At 30.3% G+C, this 18,153-nt stretch overlaps 2 protein-coding genes across 2 annotated transcripts; one reads left to right on the top strand and one right to left on the bottom strand.

Annotated features, from left to right (window-relative positions):
- Positions 1-4,304: 4,304 nt before the first annotated feature.
- LOC124929417 (stomatal closure-related actin-binding protein 1) lies at positions 4,305-9,743 on the top strand. The gene is made up of 13 exons (XM_047469773.1): positions 4,305-4,504; positions 4,835-5,134; positions 5,371-5,499; positions 5,580-5,672; positions 6,036-6,176; positions 6,552-6,620; positions 6,974-7,057; positions 7,431-7,611; positions 7,965-8,081; positions 8,171-8,229; positions 8,907-9,044; positions 9,143-9,292; positions 9,379-9,743. The coding sequence occupies exons 2-13, from the start codon at positions 4,853-4,855 to the stop codon at positions 9,421-9,423; spliced, it is 1,488 nt and encodes a 495-aa protein (XP_047325729.1). The 5' UTR covers positions 4,305-4,504; positions 4,835-4,852; the 3' UTR covers positions 9,424-9,743.
- A 102-nt stretch (positions 9,744-9,845) lies between these two features.
- LOC124932154 (protein DGS1, mitochondrial) lies at positions 9,846-17,439 on the bottom strand. Its single transcript, XM_047472763.1, has 14 exons — positions 17,178-17,439; positions 16,068-16,182; positions 15,785-15,988; positions 15,407-15,544; positions 15,085-15,246; positions 14,145-14,339; positions 13,615-13,715; positions 12,618-12,707; positions 11,774-11,846; positions 11,660-11,688; positions 11,456-11,579; positions 10,717-10,827; positions 10,301-10,401; positions 9,846-10,190 (listed from the first exon to the last, which is right to left on the bottom strand). Exons 1-14 carry the CDS (start codon positions 17,396-17,398, stop codon positions 10,070-10,072), a joined length of 1,785 nt encoding a protein of 594 aa, XP_047328719.1. The 5' UTR covers positions 17,399-17,439; the 3' UTR covers positions 9,846-10,069.
- Positions 17,440-18,153: the final 714 nt, after the last annotated feature.

The raw sequence follows: 18,153 nt of genomic DNA, 5'->3' as shown, positions 1-18,153 counted from the left end.
TCAAAATAAATAATAAGAAAGCTCTACCAGCTAGATATCTTATCAGATAAACTTGATTATACTTCTCAAAATAATTGAGGACCTAAATAATACACCTTGAACCGATTCATTTGTAATAATAAATTAAATTGTCACTAATAAAAGAAAGTAAGTTAACAATGACTTAATTTTATTTTTTTTTAAATATTAATAATGAATTATGAAGCATAATTAAAATTTAGACTAACATAATGTTTGGGAACGATATTTTTTAGAATTTTGTAGTTTAATGTATAAGTTATGTACAGGTCCATTTCAAAATAATATTTATTATTTATTAAATTATTATATATTACAATCTTTTAAAATTAATAATAATTTTATAAAATTTTTTATTAATTAGTAAAATAAACTCTAGATATATTTTTCTGGATTTTGTAAGTATTATAATAAAATTATATATATATATATATATATATATATATATATATATATATATATATATATATGGTTGTTGGGTGATTTAAAATTAAAATATGTTAATTTTTACCATCATTGCCTTTTATATATTAAAAAAATCAAAAAACTCATCTACTATTTAAATTGAATAAACAAATCTAACTCCAATGTCTATTAGTCTATTAGAAACCCCACATAAAGATATTTTCATTTGTGGGTATGAAGTATGAATGAGATAACCACCAAGACAAAGTACTACATTTATTGTCATGTTTTTTTTTTTGTTTTTTTTTTTTGTAAATAATAACTTTCACACATGGGGTATATTTTAAAAATGATTACTTCCAATATAAGTTGAATCACAAATTAACATTTAAAGAACCAAATGAGAAGAAGGACAAATAAAACATTAAAGCTTGCTAATTTGATGTGATAATCTCTTATGGAATTATTAAAGGGATGCTTGGTTGGATGGTTTTTGTAAAAATGAATAAATTGATGTGTTTTGGTACATGTTTTTTTTTTTATTACAACTTATTGATTTGATTATTAATCATTTATGTGGAGTCCTTATCTCTCATGTCTATTTTCTCTTTAATAATGTCTATTTTTTCTTTCATAAATATAAATATAAATATAATTATATTATATATATTCTTATGATTATATTTTCATTATTTTAATTAAAATAATAATTGTTATTTTAGTTTATTTACTAAAAAAAATATTTTAATTATTTAAATAGTATCAAATAATTATTTAACATAAAATATAATTATTAATAAAATATTTTTCTTAATAATAATTAATAATATAATAATTTTTATATAATTAATTTTAAATATTATATATTAACGATAAAATTATAATAAATTAATTAAAATGAAAAATATAAAAACTTAAAAATAAAATAAAAATAATTAAAGGTACATTTGGATGAGTGAAATTGACATTGAAATTATAATTATAATTTTAATTTCTAATTATCATTAAATTAAATGACAATTCAATTCATAATGTTCGGAAAAAAAAATATTATAAAAATAATTTTATAATATATATTATTTATTTTATTAAAATACTAGTTTGATAAAACCAAGTATGATGGTTAAGTTTCAAGAATTTTATTTAAGTTTCGATTCTCATTCAAAATATATATAGGTTCGACATATTAACTTCATTAATTAAAAAAAAATATCAATACATTTTAACTTCTTAAATTTAAAAACAAAATCTCAGTTTCACGTGATAATTTTTTAAATTATTATAAATATATATCAGTCCAAAATGCTAACTTATTAAATTAAAAAATTAAAAAGATACAAATTCAATATTTTAACATTATAAATTCAAAAAACAAATTATCGATTAAAAATGTTGATCATGTTTTAAATGATAAAAGAATAAATTATTTTGTTTGTAAAAACATATAAAAATAAAATTCTGTCCAGAAATCTTGATTCATTATTTTTTTTTTTTAGGAAAGGCTAAAAGGGGAGAAAGAAGCCGAACATTTTATCGACCTGGATACAAAATCAATTCCGTCGAGAGATCTTTTTAACTCCTTATTCAATGTGTTCTTTTTTTAAGTTTAAAGAAGAAGATAATGAAATACGAACAACCGCGTTGGTCGCAATAAATCTACTAGACTTTCATGCTAGTTCGCTAAGCCTGATGTTGAATTCCCGAATCTTTAGTCCGTCGAGCCATATCTTTCAATTGAAAACATAATATAATGTCTCACATATGTATTAATGTTCTTACTTAAATGGTTATATTACAAGTTTAAAACTTTTATAGATTATTTTTATTTTTTTTATTTAACCGTTTTAAATTTTATGGACAGATTAACTTACAAATTAACCAAATGAGATATGTATTGTGGTGCGAGGACGGAATGATTTAAGAATCTTTCGTTTATGTTTATGTTTACGTTTTAATATATATATATATATATATAAAAGGACGAATCTATGTAGGGACTCGGGTGGGTTCAAGCCCACCCCGAAATATATATATATATTTTTTACGGTAGAAATATGACATTACCCTTGATCTCTTAAAAAAATTAATATAATTCGTTGTTTTTTATCTAATTATTAAAAAAATTGTAAAATTTTACTTTTATATACTTGTTTTTTTCAAAAAATTTCCGTTATTATTTTATGCCTATTCTAAATTTTTTTCAAGCCCACCCCAGTTCAAAATCCTGGGTCTGTCCCTAGTTTCAGTTTAATATATATATATTAAAAGAAACTAATTTAAATTTTCAAATTTTATAGTTATAATATTGCACGTGTCTATTCAATTTTATTTTGATTTTAAGATGTAAAGTTCTATTAAGTTATTGGTTTGGTGAAAAATTTTCATTTATGTGGCTAGGTAATAAGTTCTCGGCTTATATATTTATTTTTAATATTATTTTTTTAATTTAATTATTTCAAGTTTTTTAATGGGTGAATCAATTTTACTTTAAGAAAAACGTGATATGCAATGTGTTGCGATAATTTAGTAATTTGATAAAACTGTTTAATGTAATATTACATGTTTATACACCTTTATTTTGATTTTAGAATAAAAATTTATTAGTTTAATTTGTTAAAATAGGTTGTAAGTTGAAAATTTTTATATATATATATCATTTTTAATCTTATTTTTTTAAATTTAACCGTTTCAAGTTTTTATGAACAGTTCAACTCGCAAATTAACAACCCGATACGTTTACTTTAACAAAACGAGTTGTGTGTTGTGATGCAATATAGTGATTTGAGAAAAAAATGTTATATTATGAAATTAATACACAATTTAAAATTATATAAATATATTATTCCGTATTTATCAAATTTTATGTTGATTTTAAAATATAAAGTCATTAATTAAAGTGTTATATTTATATTGTTATGTATGCAATTTCAAAATAGGTCATTTTTACTTTTATTTTTTAAATTTAATAACTTCAAATTTTATGGACGGGTCAACCCGTAAATAAACAAAGACAAGTCGTGAGGATTCAATGATTTAAATAAAATGTGTTAAATATACATATAACATTGTGTACATATACATATATAATTAATTATTAAATATAGTTATAAATATAAATAAAAAAGTTTAAACAAATGTAAGTTAGTTTTTAAACCAATAAATTGAAGTTCTAATAAACTTAGAAAATTGAATCAAATTATAACATGGCTTTAATAGTAGTAAACTTAAATGATATATGAAACTTAAAAAAATAATTATGCAATAGTTATTGAAACTAAAATATTAATTTACTTATATATATTTTACATTCAATTTAATACAAAATCATTTAATTCAAAACATACAATATTTTCAAAACACACAATATTTAATCATCGCTATTAGACAAAGAAGCATAAAAAAGCAAAAGAATAGCGTGAGTATGAGTTCATGCAAATGAACACGTGCCAGAGCTCTGTGTAAACAATTAACACGTATCGGTGACTATGTTCATTTGTAAACACTTGTGTGATAAAAAAATTAATTAATATAATTTATAAATTATGTTTTAATTTTTTTTTATTATATATATATATATATATATATATATATATATATTTAATTTAAAAAAGTTAACATGTCTAATAGTAAACTAAAAACTTTAATCTTTTAAATGACACACTTACCAAAGAGCTATTATATATATTATTTGTTTAAAATAAATTAATTTCTTCTTAAAATGGGCTCTAATAATAAAATGTTTAAATTAAAGTATTGAACATTTGTTCTCATGTTAATCTTTTATATTAAAATAATAATAATAAAATGTATTTGTTTTTCTTAAAAAAAATTAAAAAATTTAAGTTGTTTTGTTTTAAATTTGAATCAAACTAGCTTATCCCTTCCGACCGAGGGGAGTTGGGAGCGGCGCTTTTACACTTTGATTTTCAGTCCATCATTCTCTTTCTTCTTCTTCTTCTGTTGATGACCTAAAACTTCATCCTTCTAACTGAATTTACATTGTCAAATTCTTGCTTGCAGCCGATCCAACTGCAGGATTCCGCTAACAGTCTTACCAATTGCTTTGTCCTGTACATGAAATGTGAGTGATTCTATCTTTACATTTTTATTGTTGGTTTGTGTTCCTTCCTGTTTATGTCTTGTTCTCATGATGCTAGGGTTTTAGTTCACAGTATCTCTTCTTAGTCTCTAAATTGGCTAACACATAGGGGAAAGCCTTCGAACATTGCAAATCAAACTGCAGAAAATGAAGCAAGGACGTTTGTTTGGTCGTTTGATTTCTCTAAGCAATAGTTTGCAGGGATAGCTATTCTTCTGTTTTAATGAATTCACGGTTGATTCTAGAACTTTATTAGGGATTGTGATGATTCCGGTATATAACTTCTATTTTGATTCATTTTGGGGTGAGCAGAATAGTTAAGTCAGCATTATGACGAGGATAGACAGGGTTCTTGGCGATTCTATGAAGAAGAATGTATTTTCTCCAGTCTCTGTTGATGTGATATTTGCTTCTAGTCGCTTTCCAACCTACAAAGTTGGAGCTAACAACCAGATTATACAAGTGAACGACGAGCAGAAGGTACTGCCAATGAAGGAGGTTGTTGCACGCGAGACAGCCCAGTTGCTTGAACAACACAAGCGCCTCACGGTTCGCGACCTTGCCAGTAAATTCGAGAAAGGGCTAGCTGCTGCAGCTAAGTTGTCTGAGGAGGTTTGTGTTTATTTAACATACTTACATACATACTTATTTGTTCAGTCATCTGCAAGGTAAAAACAATTTTGTACAAAAACAGTGTTTCTGCAGATTCCTCCCAAGGTTATCCTTCAATGTCACACAATTAGTTGCTCATTTTTTTCTCCCCTGATGAAAATAATTGAAAATTGCATTTCTTGAGGAGAAAATCCAAATTTTGTTGTTTTTAAGAGTTGTTCATGTGGGAAACACAGGCTAGAGTGAGGGAGGCAGCTTCATTAGAGAAACACGTACTTCTGAAAAATCTCAGAGATGCATTTGAATCACTAAGAGGTCGAGTGGCTGGTAGAAACAAGGATGACATAGAGGAAGCTATTGCCATGGTTAGTTTTTATTTGTAGGACTTGTTGCCTTCTAATTACTTATGCTTTAAATGTGGTTTAACTAAGATTATCACGTCTAGGTTGAAGCATTAGCAGTTCAACTGACTCAACGAGAAGGTGAGCTAATTCTAGAAAAGGCAGAAGTGAAAAAGCTAGCAAATTTCCTTAAAAAGGTAGAATGAAGGCCATCTCCATTTCCTTTTAAGAATGAATGATGTAGGTATAGATAGCTGTAGCATCCAGTTCCACAAGCAGTACCTACTTTCTTACGAAGATATCTAACATCATTTACAACAGTTGCTATTTCATAGTCATGATTGTAAAGTGGATCAATGATATTTAAATGATTCTTGAGTTCTAATTTACTGCTTTATTAAATATTCCCTTTTTCATAGCTTTTTTTCTTGCTACAATTTCCAAAACAAAAGAATTTGGAACAATTAACTGTGCAGTTAAATCTTCATGGCTCCCTATATTGCAGTTCTTTCTCTTTCCTGAAAAGAACTAATTAAAGATAACATTTCATTATTTTATAGGCTTCAGAAGATGCTAAGAAACTTGTTGATGAAGAGAGATCTATTGCTCGGGCAGAAATTGAGAATGCCAGAGATGCTGTTCAGAGAGTGGAAGTAGCTCTTCAGGAGCATGAACGGATGTCACGTGCTTCCGGCAATCAGGTTGATCTCTCACTTTTTCAGAAACAATGTCTAGACATTATTCAATCAACAACACAAGTTACACAACTAAAGTGACACCATCTTAAAATACAAACAATGTATAACTTAGTAGAGGTGCATACAAGCTGGGCCAGACACCTGGCATATACATAATTTTTATTACGAGTGTAGTTTTTACATAGACAATGCAGATTCTTACTTGATCAGTTCACTCTACATTCAATATGTTTTCACAAAGGTGATGAATATATGTAGTCTAACTGCACTGCAGGGGCATATTCAAGGAATCGTTTCTTTATTTGTTTTCCCTCTTAGATTTATGTTATGTTGTTTAAATATCTTCATCACTGATTGTGTATTTTATTCTGTGTTAAGGATTTGGAAGAATTAATGAAGGAAGTTCAGGAGGCTAGGCGTATTAAAATGCTGCATCAACCTAGCAAGGTACCTACCTGCCTCTGTTCTCTGAAACTCTTTTGTGTATTATCATTAATACTGCTGAACTATGCAGTCTAAAGAATAATGTCACTATCTTGGACGAACTCATTGAGTTTCATGAATCTACTTCTAAGTTATATCTTGTTAAAATGTTTGGGTTTGCAATTAATTTTATGCATGTGATCTGTATTCTTTGTTATAGATAGCTATTACACGTGCAACTTCAAATATTGAAAATGTTGGTATTACTTATTACTTATATCTTATTTCTAGTTGCAATATTTATGCTGCCTACTTGTTACATTGTTCTAAAAAAAGATTGGTGCTGCTTGTTAGTAAAATTGAGCTCTCATTCTCAGGTTATGGATATGGAGCATGAGCTTCACGCATTGAGAATTCAGCTTGCTGAAAAATCTAAACAATCGATCCAGCTTCAGAAAGAGGTGCAATATTGTTTGTTCCCTGTATCTTTTTGTTGCTCTATCTTTCTCTCTCCCTGGTTGGTTAAATGTATCAGTTTCTAACATTAACTTACTGGAGTTTTTTTATCTACTACTACATGGTTGATGGTTAGATAATTCTGTAATTCATCATATTTACATGACTAATATATCCTTTCTTACCAAAGTTACACTCTCCTTGAAGAAAAAAAATCATTGAATATCACTGTTATTTTTTCCTTTTCTCCAGCTTTTACTGTTTTATAGTAATAGTGTTTTTGTTTAGAAAATCTTCCATTTTGATCATATTGTAGCATTCCTTCTATTAACGTGGGGTTTCTTTTATTCATGTCTTATGTTCTGCTTTGCCTTACAGCTTGCGCTGACTAAGAGGGTAGAGGAATACATGGTACAATTTTACGAATTAGATGGTCTTGAGGCTCTAGGTTCATGTTTGAGGGTCCAAGCTTGTTCTAATACCGCTCCAGAACTTTCCAGTTGTTCGATCCAGTGGTACCGTCTAACAACTGAGGGTGACAAAAAAGAACTTATCTCAGGTATGCTTTACGAAAGCATGATTCCTTTCTACTGCTCTTATTATACCAGTCTATTTGAAATTAATCGTAACAGGGACCATTTTTTTGATAAACACTTAAGAGCATGTTTGATGTAGTTTTTTTTTCCTAAATAAACTGTTTTTTTGAAAACAAAAACCTTGTTTGATGAAAAAAGTGGATTAATTGGGTTAGATGACTAAACTATTATTTGGGTTATAAAAATAAAGTAAGGGTATTTTAGTTGATAATTTGATTGATGAGACAAGGTATTATTTGGATTAAATCCAAATAACCCCTTCATCAAAGGCCTTGATTTTTTGGATGGTGTTCATGTTCTTCCTACACTATGTCAGGAGCCACTAAGCCAGTGTATGCTCCAGAGCCTTTTGATGTTGGTCGAATACTGCAAGTTGAAGTTATTTTGGATGATCAAATCATGACATTGAGCACCACTGGTCCCATTGATCCTGGTTTGTTGTTACTATATTTTCACAGGATATTAATTACTTTTCATCTTTTATTTATTATTTATCTAATCCAAAATTAACTCCTTGTACAGTTCCAGGATTGGGAAACTACGTGGAAGCATTGGTGCGAAGACATGACACTGAATTCAATGTATGTCGTTATTCACTTATCGGAGTAGCTCTCTTTTTCACTGCATAAATCCCATAACAAGCCTTTCATTTCATTATGTCGAAGCTTATTCCACCTTCATGCAACCTTAATACATCGTCTCTAATTGTAGGCTTGAAATAGATGTTTATTATGACTTATAAACAACATATTGACACGGAACAAGATTAAGGTTTTCAAATGGCTGGAAATTAATAGTGTTAGGTTTATTATATCTAGTTACCGTTACTTATTTTAGTTAGTTGTTTAGGATAATTTTTTAGAAAGGGGGAGAAAACTTTTCAATACACCACACAGCCAACGCAGAGGTCATATCGTTAGAAAAACTCAAACCATGTCATTTTACAATTCATGAAAAAAATTGCCATGGGCAATTAACAAAAATCACAAGATAGACAAGAAAATGAACAATCATTGAAATCTAAAAAATTAAGCTTCTCAATTTTTAGCTACTCTTGGAATCTCAATGCTTCAAATCAAGTTGAATTGGAAATTCTCGACAATTGGGGTTTTACCATATCATAGTTAAGGGCCAAAAGAAGCTAAATAAATATCCAGCTCGATATTGCGATCTTCAGTCCTTTGTGTCGATATTGTAAAGCTCAGTTGATCGCGTTATATTGTCAGACAAATTGGATGATATTAATAATTGTCTCCAGGTAGTGGTCATACAAATGAATGGTACCGATCACTCTTCCCAGTCTATCCACACTCTTCATGTGGGAAAGATGAGGTTGAAGTTGTGTAGAGGCGGCAAGACAACTGTTGCCAAGGAATTCTACTCCACTTCAATGCAGGTAGCATGACCTTATAGTTGAGTTCATTTATTTATGTTCTTTGATATCTTATTAATAAAAAGAGAAAGCTAACTGTTGGGTGTTGGAAATGAGATTAGCTTTGTGGAGTTAGAGGTGGTGGAAATGCCGCTGCTCAGGCACTGTTTTGGAAAGCAAATGCTGGGATTTCATTTGTTTTAGCATTTGAATCAGAGAGGGAAAGAAATGCTGCCCTTATGCTTGCAAGGAGGTTTGCTTTTGACTGTAATGTAAGTCCCTCCTTTTTCCCACCATTTATACGATGACGACAATGATGATGATGATTGAAAGCAGTAAGTGTTGTTTATATATACAGATTATGCTTGCGGGTCCTGAAGATAGATCTCCTCCCTCAGTTTAAAACCTGACTAGTTTATATATGTTCGTTTGTATCCCTTTTTCCTTACCGACGACTGGAACACTATTATATTCATTTGCTAATTATAATGTATCATATTATTATTACATGTGTGTTTGTAAGGAAGACAAAAGGGGGGGACATTTTGGGGTCTTTTTTTATTTATTTATTTATGATCCCTTTGTAGTTCTGGATTCTTCGTACTAAAGGCATATTTCCCCTTGTTATGAATTAGGTTGTTTGGGCCGACAGTTGTAATTTGTAAAACATCATGATTTAATTTTCCTAATTTCACTTCTACCTAATATAATAAAATTTTAGTATGATTGATTTTGGTTCAATTTGTTTAGAGCATCATCCTGTGTGAATATTCCTGTTTCACTATAACATGTATTTAACCACTTGAAAATAAGATTCTGCATTATAAAAGAAGGTGGAAAAGATCACATTGAAAGTTAAGTTCCAAAATTTGTTAGTTACATTGCAGGAGCTGCCGTATGCATAAGAACCCCTTTTCCAGAATACAGATACACAATTTTACTGCCAAAATCCAGGCAGAATAAATGTCCGGCTTGAACACACATTGCTTTTGCTGCCCCTCTGATTAACAACAATCAATCTCCTATTCTCTCTCGAATAAAGGAAAAAACTAAGAGCGCTTTGACGAAGGAAGCAAGCAGTCGTAAACACGTTCCAATCGCGACGTGATAATGAACTTGTGTTCAGTTTTCAAGCCTGGTTTCGCCAAATCGACTATATCTTGTCTTAAACTGTTGAAAGGAGACAATTAATTAATGGTTCCAACTCACCACGGCCATTCATAGCAAAAAACAACTCACTGAACAAAAAAATAATTAATTAATTAATGGTTCCAACTCACCACGGCCATTCTCCTGCTGCCTTGGCATGCCTCTCCACAGCATGGTATAACCGATCTAGACTATATAAAACCAATCCATACATGTATTCAGCATCTTTTTCCTGCAAAAGTAAAATAAAAAGATTAATGCTTTCCACTTAGCAAAAAGAAGATCTGGTTGTTCTAACATAAGAGACTACAAATTTAAGAAATTCTTTTTTTTTTGTGACACAAGGTTTTTATTCATAGCACAACATCCCACGCCGCCATAATGCCCCAATTTCAATGAAGGTACTTGAGTACTCAATCTCACTCTTACCAATTTAAGAAATATAAATCACATAATAAAAAGCATAGTTGAGTATCTCTAGGATATGTACACAGGTAAAGCCAAAAGAAAAGAAGATTGAGTTCAGGAAATCAGTTTTTGCCCTTACCATCCTTCTATCAACACAAATTTGAAAATGCATGATTCTTTTCTCAACTTCCACTATTAGTAGCCTCCTTTGAATTCTGGCAATTCTTCCCTGTCCTTCTGCTCTAGTATCCTAGACCAAAGAAGAGAACATCACCACATGACCTTATTAGGAATATGCCCTATTCAACTTAACTAGTATACAGTAGAGCTATCATGTCACGGAAAGGGATGACTAAACAAGATGTCAAAAAAAAATATCAAAAACATTTTAATAAAAGACACATAAATAAGGCTTGACATATACATGAATCCTAAATGACTGTATATAAATGGTTAAACGGCAGCCAAAATTTTGTTTTTCATATTCAGGTATTTGTATTACAAGTTCATTCCGGTATTTTGTTTTTCTTTGTTGAATTTGAACGTAGTTCAGCTGAAGTACTCATTAAGAGCTTGTTTGATGTAGGTCCTGTTTTTTGGGGAAAAATATGTTTGTGAAAAGGTGGATGATTTGGGGTTATTTGGGTTAAATGACTAAAATATCTTTTATGTTTAATATTTTAAATGTTTAAGAAATAATTAAAAAAGTATTTTAGTTGATGATTTGAACGATTTGATTAATGAAGTGATGGATGATGAGATAAAGGGTTATTTGGATTTAAATCCAATCCTTCATCAAGAAAGGCGTAAGAAACATAAAATGCAACTCAACTGAACTGTAAAGCTTTGAGTTGACTCAAGCTCTCAATTAAATTTACCTGCTTCAACCAAGCACGCACTAACATGAGCAGACCAACGGAGAGGAAGAAAGCTGGTAGAGCAGCGAGAATTGCAAAGTTAATTTCGTTAGCCCTGAGAATCTGATTCAGTTCAAGCATTGCCCTGTTATATTAGAAAGGAAGTAATCAGCAACATGCAGGAGATACAAGTGATATGCTAAATACAGCATTGATTTCACTCACGTTTCAGTATCAAGTTTCAGCTTCTGAATCTGTTAGAAAGGAGGATTAACCATTAGTCGGGCAACATGAAGTGAGGAACTACATAAGATTGTTGTTTCAATTAAGGATAACCACCTGGATAAGCAAAGCTCGGGCAAGCTCTCCACCAACAAGACTCTGGATGGGATGCATCAGTTCCTTCTCATATCTACATTTAAGAATTCAAGAACCAATTTTTTAAGAAACTGTGAGAAGAGTATAAATTTCAGATTGATATTCTGCACCTTACAGGGTCTACAATTAGTTTAACTACCACTTTTATTGAAAAGACAATCCAATGGAAAAAACAATAATAATATCTTTTCCGCAGAACATATCATAACTGTGTATAGTGTCCCTAAATCTTAGGTTTACTTCTTTTGTTACAACTTCACGAGATTTTAGAGAAAAAAAGATTAACTTAATATGCAATGTTATTATCATCTGTTGTAAAAGGGCAAACCAATTTGAGGTTGTTTCAGCTAATACATTTAGCAAGAAGTCATCTTGGATTGCAAAAACTAATTTGATTGATCTAAGCCCATGGTCAGGTGTTGATTCATGTAATAATCATAGATTGTTCATAGAGAAGTTAAATTAGTGATATTTGATGCAGTTCATCCTAATTCCTACTAAGTTAATTATGAGGTGTTTTCTGATCATATGTTGTACAAAAATTACCTAGAAACAATTTTTTTTTCTTGGGAGCTCATGAAAAAGGAAAAGAAATGAAAAAAAAAATTAAAGCTACACAACGAGTGAACAAATATTCACATTCAAACATCCAATTGTCTGAGACTTCCAATTCATGATGGCACATAACCTTGTATGTAGAATGTAAAGCCAATCCCAAGGGTGATGTATTACAAAAACTTCACATACTTCTTGTACATGTTCGTGTTTTCAAGATAATTTATTGTCCAAGTAGAAAAAGACCAACCTGGCCATGACAATTTCCATCATTTCCTGATCTGATGCATTTTCAGGTAATTTTTGACCTTTAGTCTGCTCACCAAAGGCTAGTAACATTCTGGAGACAAATCAATATAATTTAGTGTGAAAAATGAAAACATGGTAAGTATGTTCAAACATTCCAATGAATGGTTGAGAAAGAAATCTAAAGTACATGACTAAGGATAGATAGTCCACCAGGAAAATAAATATTACTTTTTATTTTTTCAGAAGGCACCATGTGCCCATGCTAAAATAAAAGAATAGCTTACTGGAACTTACACAAAAGCTTTGCACTGATAAAAAAGAGGTGCAGAAACCCATAAACAACAAAACGAGAAACTATACATTTTACTATTGCTATACCAAAAAAGTGCACCAAAATCAAAAGAACTGAGGAAGAGTAAATACTTTCCAACAATTCAGTTGCACAGAATAACAACCGCACCACCAAAGTTGGTTTTCATCCCAAACCCACATAAAGATAGGCCAACAACATAAGAGGTACCGTCTGCCCATCTGGGTGAACCCAGCAACTCCAAATCTTAGAGAAATGAAAATTATTTGACAAGAACTGAATATGTTCATCTAAATAATCCCTAGCAAATATTCTCAACAGGTCATGTTTGTCTTCCTTACCCTAGAAAGAGTAAAACCATTTACAATAGAAACTCCAATATTTAAATAATTCAAAGAGTAATTGTGTCTTAAGAGAAAATAAATCATTCAAGAGTTTAAGAAACTTCACATCTCTTATTAAATCTGCAAAGCTTTATTTGATGTCATCTAGGCATTCATCAAGAAGCATAAATTTTGTGTATCCCAATAAACAATACTTCTGATTTTACTCGATAATTATATCTTCGGACCATAAAAACAATTCCATCTGATTCTCAATCAATGTTGTTCATTTCACTAACTACCAACATGCACCAAGTTAATGAGCACACATGTTTCTATTAGCAGTCTGATAAAGTTCAGCTAACCTGTGTAGAGAGTTTGCAGTTAACTGTACTTCTTCCAGCTCCATCTCACCTTCATGTCTCTTTCTAAATGTCTCAAAAAGTTCATCTCTTATTGCTGAAAGCTGATATAACAAGAGAAAGGAAATGAAATCATCAATAAGGAAAACCTAAATCTGATAGTACAAAAATTATGCACCAAAGCAGCATGATGTGTAGATAAAAGGGTATATATACAATCCAAACCCATGTTAAGAATAGAACATATCATAATAAGCTGGAGAATGCTTGGACATGTTAATGTCCAAAACCCATCATAAGACGCTTTTAGAATAAGATAAATATGAAAATTGAAATAAGAAATTAATAACACTAATCTTCTATTATGAAAACCCAGCAATTAACATCCAGAGTTCCAACATTTGCTAGACACCATCAAGTTTTAGCATATTCATGAAGGTTATATCAATATGTTAGCTAAGACACTAATCCCGATGACAGCATAGTTTAAAAGAATCAAGACATTAAATCAGATGACTGTTCTAGAATCATACTGGTTGTTCAACGTGTTCAGTCCAGAAAACCATTGTTGAGTCTTTAGCCTCATGAATCCAATTGTCAATGTCAGGACTTCCCATTATACTGCTATGGCGTAGGAGCCATATTGAACAGAGTGAAACACCTATAGCTCCACACGTGTAATGCATCCAGTACAGAGTAACTTTCTTTGGTTTTCGGTGCTTGGCAACCTAGTATATTGATGGCAATACAAGAAGTTGATTAATGAAAACGTTTTTTAGAAATAAAAGAAATTAATGATATTTGAACACTGAACGCAACAAGATATTAATGCAAAATTATACAGTGATAGCCTTTCATAAGTCATAAAATACATATGTTGTGTAATACAAAGTACCGCCAAAGGGAGCTGTTATATATACCATGATTTGATCTGGCTTCCATGCCCTAAATAAGTTGACTTAAATATCAAAGCTTGTGAATTTCTTAGCAAATAAAATGTAAGTTTCTTAAGATGCGTGCTATGAATATATAACAAGAAACTTCCTTATAGTCTAGGATCTTATCTTTATTAATCAATCAAATCTATTTAAGGAAGATAGACTAATCTCTTTGAGGAAGGTAATACTATAGGGATATTCTACAGAAAATAATGTATGACTTCAAAATACGAAGAATTCCTTATCCAAAAAATTGAGTATCATGACATTGAAAGTAACATCATATAGGTGAAGATAGCACACTTTTCATGTTTAGGAGTGGGTAGGACCATGACCACAGGATGAACCTGTTAATATGAACTTTACATTGGTGAGTCTAAGGAATTATTTTTTCTTGGAGAAAGTGAATACCTCACTATCAGCTTCTTGAATTCCAAAATAACACTCCAATAATGATTAATCTTTCCTAATGTAATCTTCAGAAATCAGATTAATTCTTTACCACACTAAAACTAGAATCTGAGATTACACTTACAATTCCTGACAAATGTGAGTCCAACTTGTTTAGGTTTTCATAAATCCTCGTGACAATGTCTTTAATCTCACATTCCGTCCATTGGGAACCTTCATGATTCACCTCTGACAGCTTTCCAAATGTCAAAGGGATTGAAAAGCTCCCGTCACTAGATATACCCCCCTGCAAAGTAAATCAGTCATTCTCTTCTTTTTCTAGTTTTTAATAATTAGAAACCTCTTGGTGCACATCATAACCAAATAGGCTTATAAGGGAACAGAAATCTGTGAGAAAGGACCACAAGCTATAAAGGAAGCAAAAGTCTTATCATAGAGTTACTTACTTGACTAGTCACTGGGAGAAGACTTATTGATGCTTCCAATTGTGAAAATAATCCATCAAGGGCTACAAATAATGAGAGTAAAGATTTCTCATCATCCTCGACAAAAGCCTCCCCGAATCTATCAATCTCCATATAGAACTACATGAATCACCATGAAAACATATAATTAACTAAATAAGGTTACACAGTAAATTCAAGGTAGCAGAAACAAGATTCTGCAATACCAACATGGCATGGCTGCAACTCAATAAAAATGTTTTTTTTCCGATGATATGATGGTAACACGAAAGAAAGTAGTATGAATGTGAAAGTATAAAACTAAGTTTGGTATAGGTTCAACAAGATATTTGATAAATTAAGTAACAAAATATAGGACACCTGTGCCAGAAAAGTTGCCAGATGATATCTTAAGCTGGTTAAGATAGATATCCTCACGGATATATGAGTAGAGGCAGACTGAGAAAGACTTTGAGTGCTAGAATTTTCAACAATAACATCATGTAGAAGCTGATATGTTTCATGAACAAATGCCTTTGGCCCTCTCTCAAAGATCATAAAGTACTTTTTCTGAGCATTTGATCCCTGAAATTAGAAGAAGTACACAATCTATTTATATAAAAAAAATCTAACATATATTGGAAGAAAATTTTCACTAATTTACCTCTGCTTTAGATTGCCAGAACTGCAAGTTCTTTTGAATGTTGTGCAGATTCAAAAATACAATCTCCAAAATGTCTTCCAGGGCCTCAAAAACCTTAGAAAATTTGGATGCTTCACTGCACATAAAGTTGATTACCATATTCTAAAAAGCTTTGATTAAACATTAGAATAAAATAGACATCAACTGGTTTAACTTAACTGTGAAAACCATAAGTCTATATAGTTTTGAAAACAAATTTCATGGTAATTGTGAATAAGACAAGTTCCAACTAATACCATGTGTAGCAATACTAACAAAATAACTTCTGATATAAAAGGTAAAGAAACTAAATTAAGAAGAAAGAATGGATGATGATGTAACTCGTAACAGTATACACAAATCAATAAGCTGATCATTTTATATGGGAAATAAATGGAAAAATAGTTTTACCATGCAATTGAAACCGAAGCATTGGATCAAGCAAGAATTTAGCTGATATTAACAATTGACTTATATTTACCCAAAATCCCCTTTCTTATACACTTTTGCTATAGATAAAAGATGCAGTAACATGCAAACTTAGAATCTGAAACAGATTGCACTACTATGATTGTGCACATATTCGTACTACAAACAATAGTAATTAGCATCAATAGCACAGCTCAGATCAATTTAGTCCTTTCGCTATTTCTTGGCATTGGCTACATGGGTAGCCCATTGATGCAAAATAGACTTCATACATGATAAGTATTACTTGTTGCCATATTTTTCGTATATGCACAAAAATCTATGTTAATTTTTGGCCTCTTAAATTGGTCTCCATTTGCATAATACCACTTCCTCTAACAAAGCAAGCATAGCATCAACTCACTTAAATTGACTCGACATATATAACTATTGCTGTAAGAAGGTTACTGAGTTTTTGTCATCTCAAATCCATTGGACTCCCAAGTTTTTTTAATCCAGATTCATGATCCTAACTTACCACCTACTTTGATCACATGAATGTATGCAATAAAAATGCACTATCTTAAGCTGTCTATCCTATTATACGAGTAACAAATACAAAAAACTCAATCCCAGTGCCATCAAATGCGTGAAGAATAATTAAGAGAGAAATGAATATCTTACAAACTGCAACCAAGAGAGGGATATGGTAATGGAAGAGGGAGCGACGTTCTCCGACTGCGATATCGAGCCGGACTTGTTTGGCGGTTGGGATTATTAAATATCCCAAGAAATTTGGGGGTCGAGGACGGTAATAAAGTGGCAAGGCGGCTCCATAGTTGATTGGAATAGGTAGAGAAAAGGGCTCCGACGCCCGTCGATTGGTCAGCCGGCGGCGATGCCATGATTTCCGATCAATCCTTTCTCCCACCTTGAGTAGGCAGACTATGTCCGAAGGCTGCGTAGAAATATAAATAATGGAATTATTACAGCAAAATAATTAAAAAAATTAACATTATTTTATAAATATATATTTCTTATTTTCTTGTAAATTAGTAAATTACTTAAATATTTATTAGTTTATTAAATATATGTACTCTAAATTATTTGTACAATAATAAATTATTATTATTTTAAAAATTAAATAAATAGATAATAATAGAAAATGATTTTATAATTGTTTTATTATGTATTCATCATTTTTTTTCAGCAAAAGAAATGAACGAAATAAATTTATTATTTATTTGTCTAAATAAAATATATTTAATTATTGAGACATGAATTAGGACATTATAAAAACAATACTTATAATATGAATCACTATTCTTGTAATTTTAAAATTAAAAAAATTAGAGAACGTCTAGAGTAAGATTATTCATAATGTTGGGTAGAAAATTATTATTTATATCCGAAAATAAGTGGATTCTTTAAAATTTTATTCTTATTTTTTACAACTTTCGAACTAATTAATTGTGAATTTTTATATATTTTTTAAACTATTTTTAATGTATATTTTTATCGTTTTTCTTAACAATTTTATTTTATTAAATGTATTATTTTTTTAAAAATTAAAAAATATATTTTAATTTACCTTAAAATATTTTGAAAGTTTTTCTTTTGTACACCTTTACTTAGTTTGTCGGACTTATTTTACCTAATT

This window comes from Impatiens glandulifera, chromosome 3 (assembly GCF_907164915.1).
Source record: "Impatiens glandulifera chromosome 3, dImpGla2.1, whole genome shotgun sequence".
Taxonomy (NCBI): domain Eukaryota; kingdom Viridiplantae; phylum Streptophyta; class Magnoliopsida; order Ericales; family Balsaminaceae; genus Impatiens; species Impatiens glandulifera.
The sequence above is the reverse complement of the archived record's forward strand: the minus strand, read 5'-3'. Positions and strand labels throughout refer to the sequence as shown.

What these genes read in the sequence shown, in the direction of transcription:
- LOC124929417 (XM_047469773.1), top strand. Translation starts at nt 4,853, where the DNA reads ATGACGAGGATAGACAGGGTTCTTGGCGATTCTATGAAGAAGAATGTA. An exon ending in TAGCAAATTTCCTTAAAAAG is followed by an intron (nt 5,673 to 6,035) that starts GTAGAATGAAGG and finishes ATTATTTTATAG; the next exon opens with GCTTCAGAAGATGCTAAGAA. An exon ending in CAAAAAAGAACTTATCTCAG is followed by an intron (nt 7,612 to 7,964) that starts GTATGCTTTACG and finishes ACACTATGTCAG; the next exon opens with GAGCCACTAAGCCAGTGTAT.
- LOC124932154 (XM_047472763.1), bottom strand. Translation starts at nt 17,398, where the DNA reads ATGGCATCGCCGCCGGCTGACCAATCGACGGGCGTCGGAGCCCTTTTC. An exon ending in CCCTCTCTTGGTTGCAGTTT is followed by an intron (nt 16,183 to 17,177) that starts GTAAGATATTCA and finishes CTTTATGTGCAG; the next exon opens with TGAAGCATCCAAATTTTCTA. An exon ending in ACTGCAAACTCTCTACACAG is followed by an intron (nt 12,708 to 13,614) that starts GTTAGCTGAACT and finishes ATTTGTCTCCAG; the next exon opens with AATGTTACTAGCCTTTGGTG.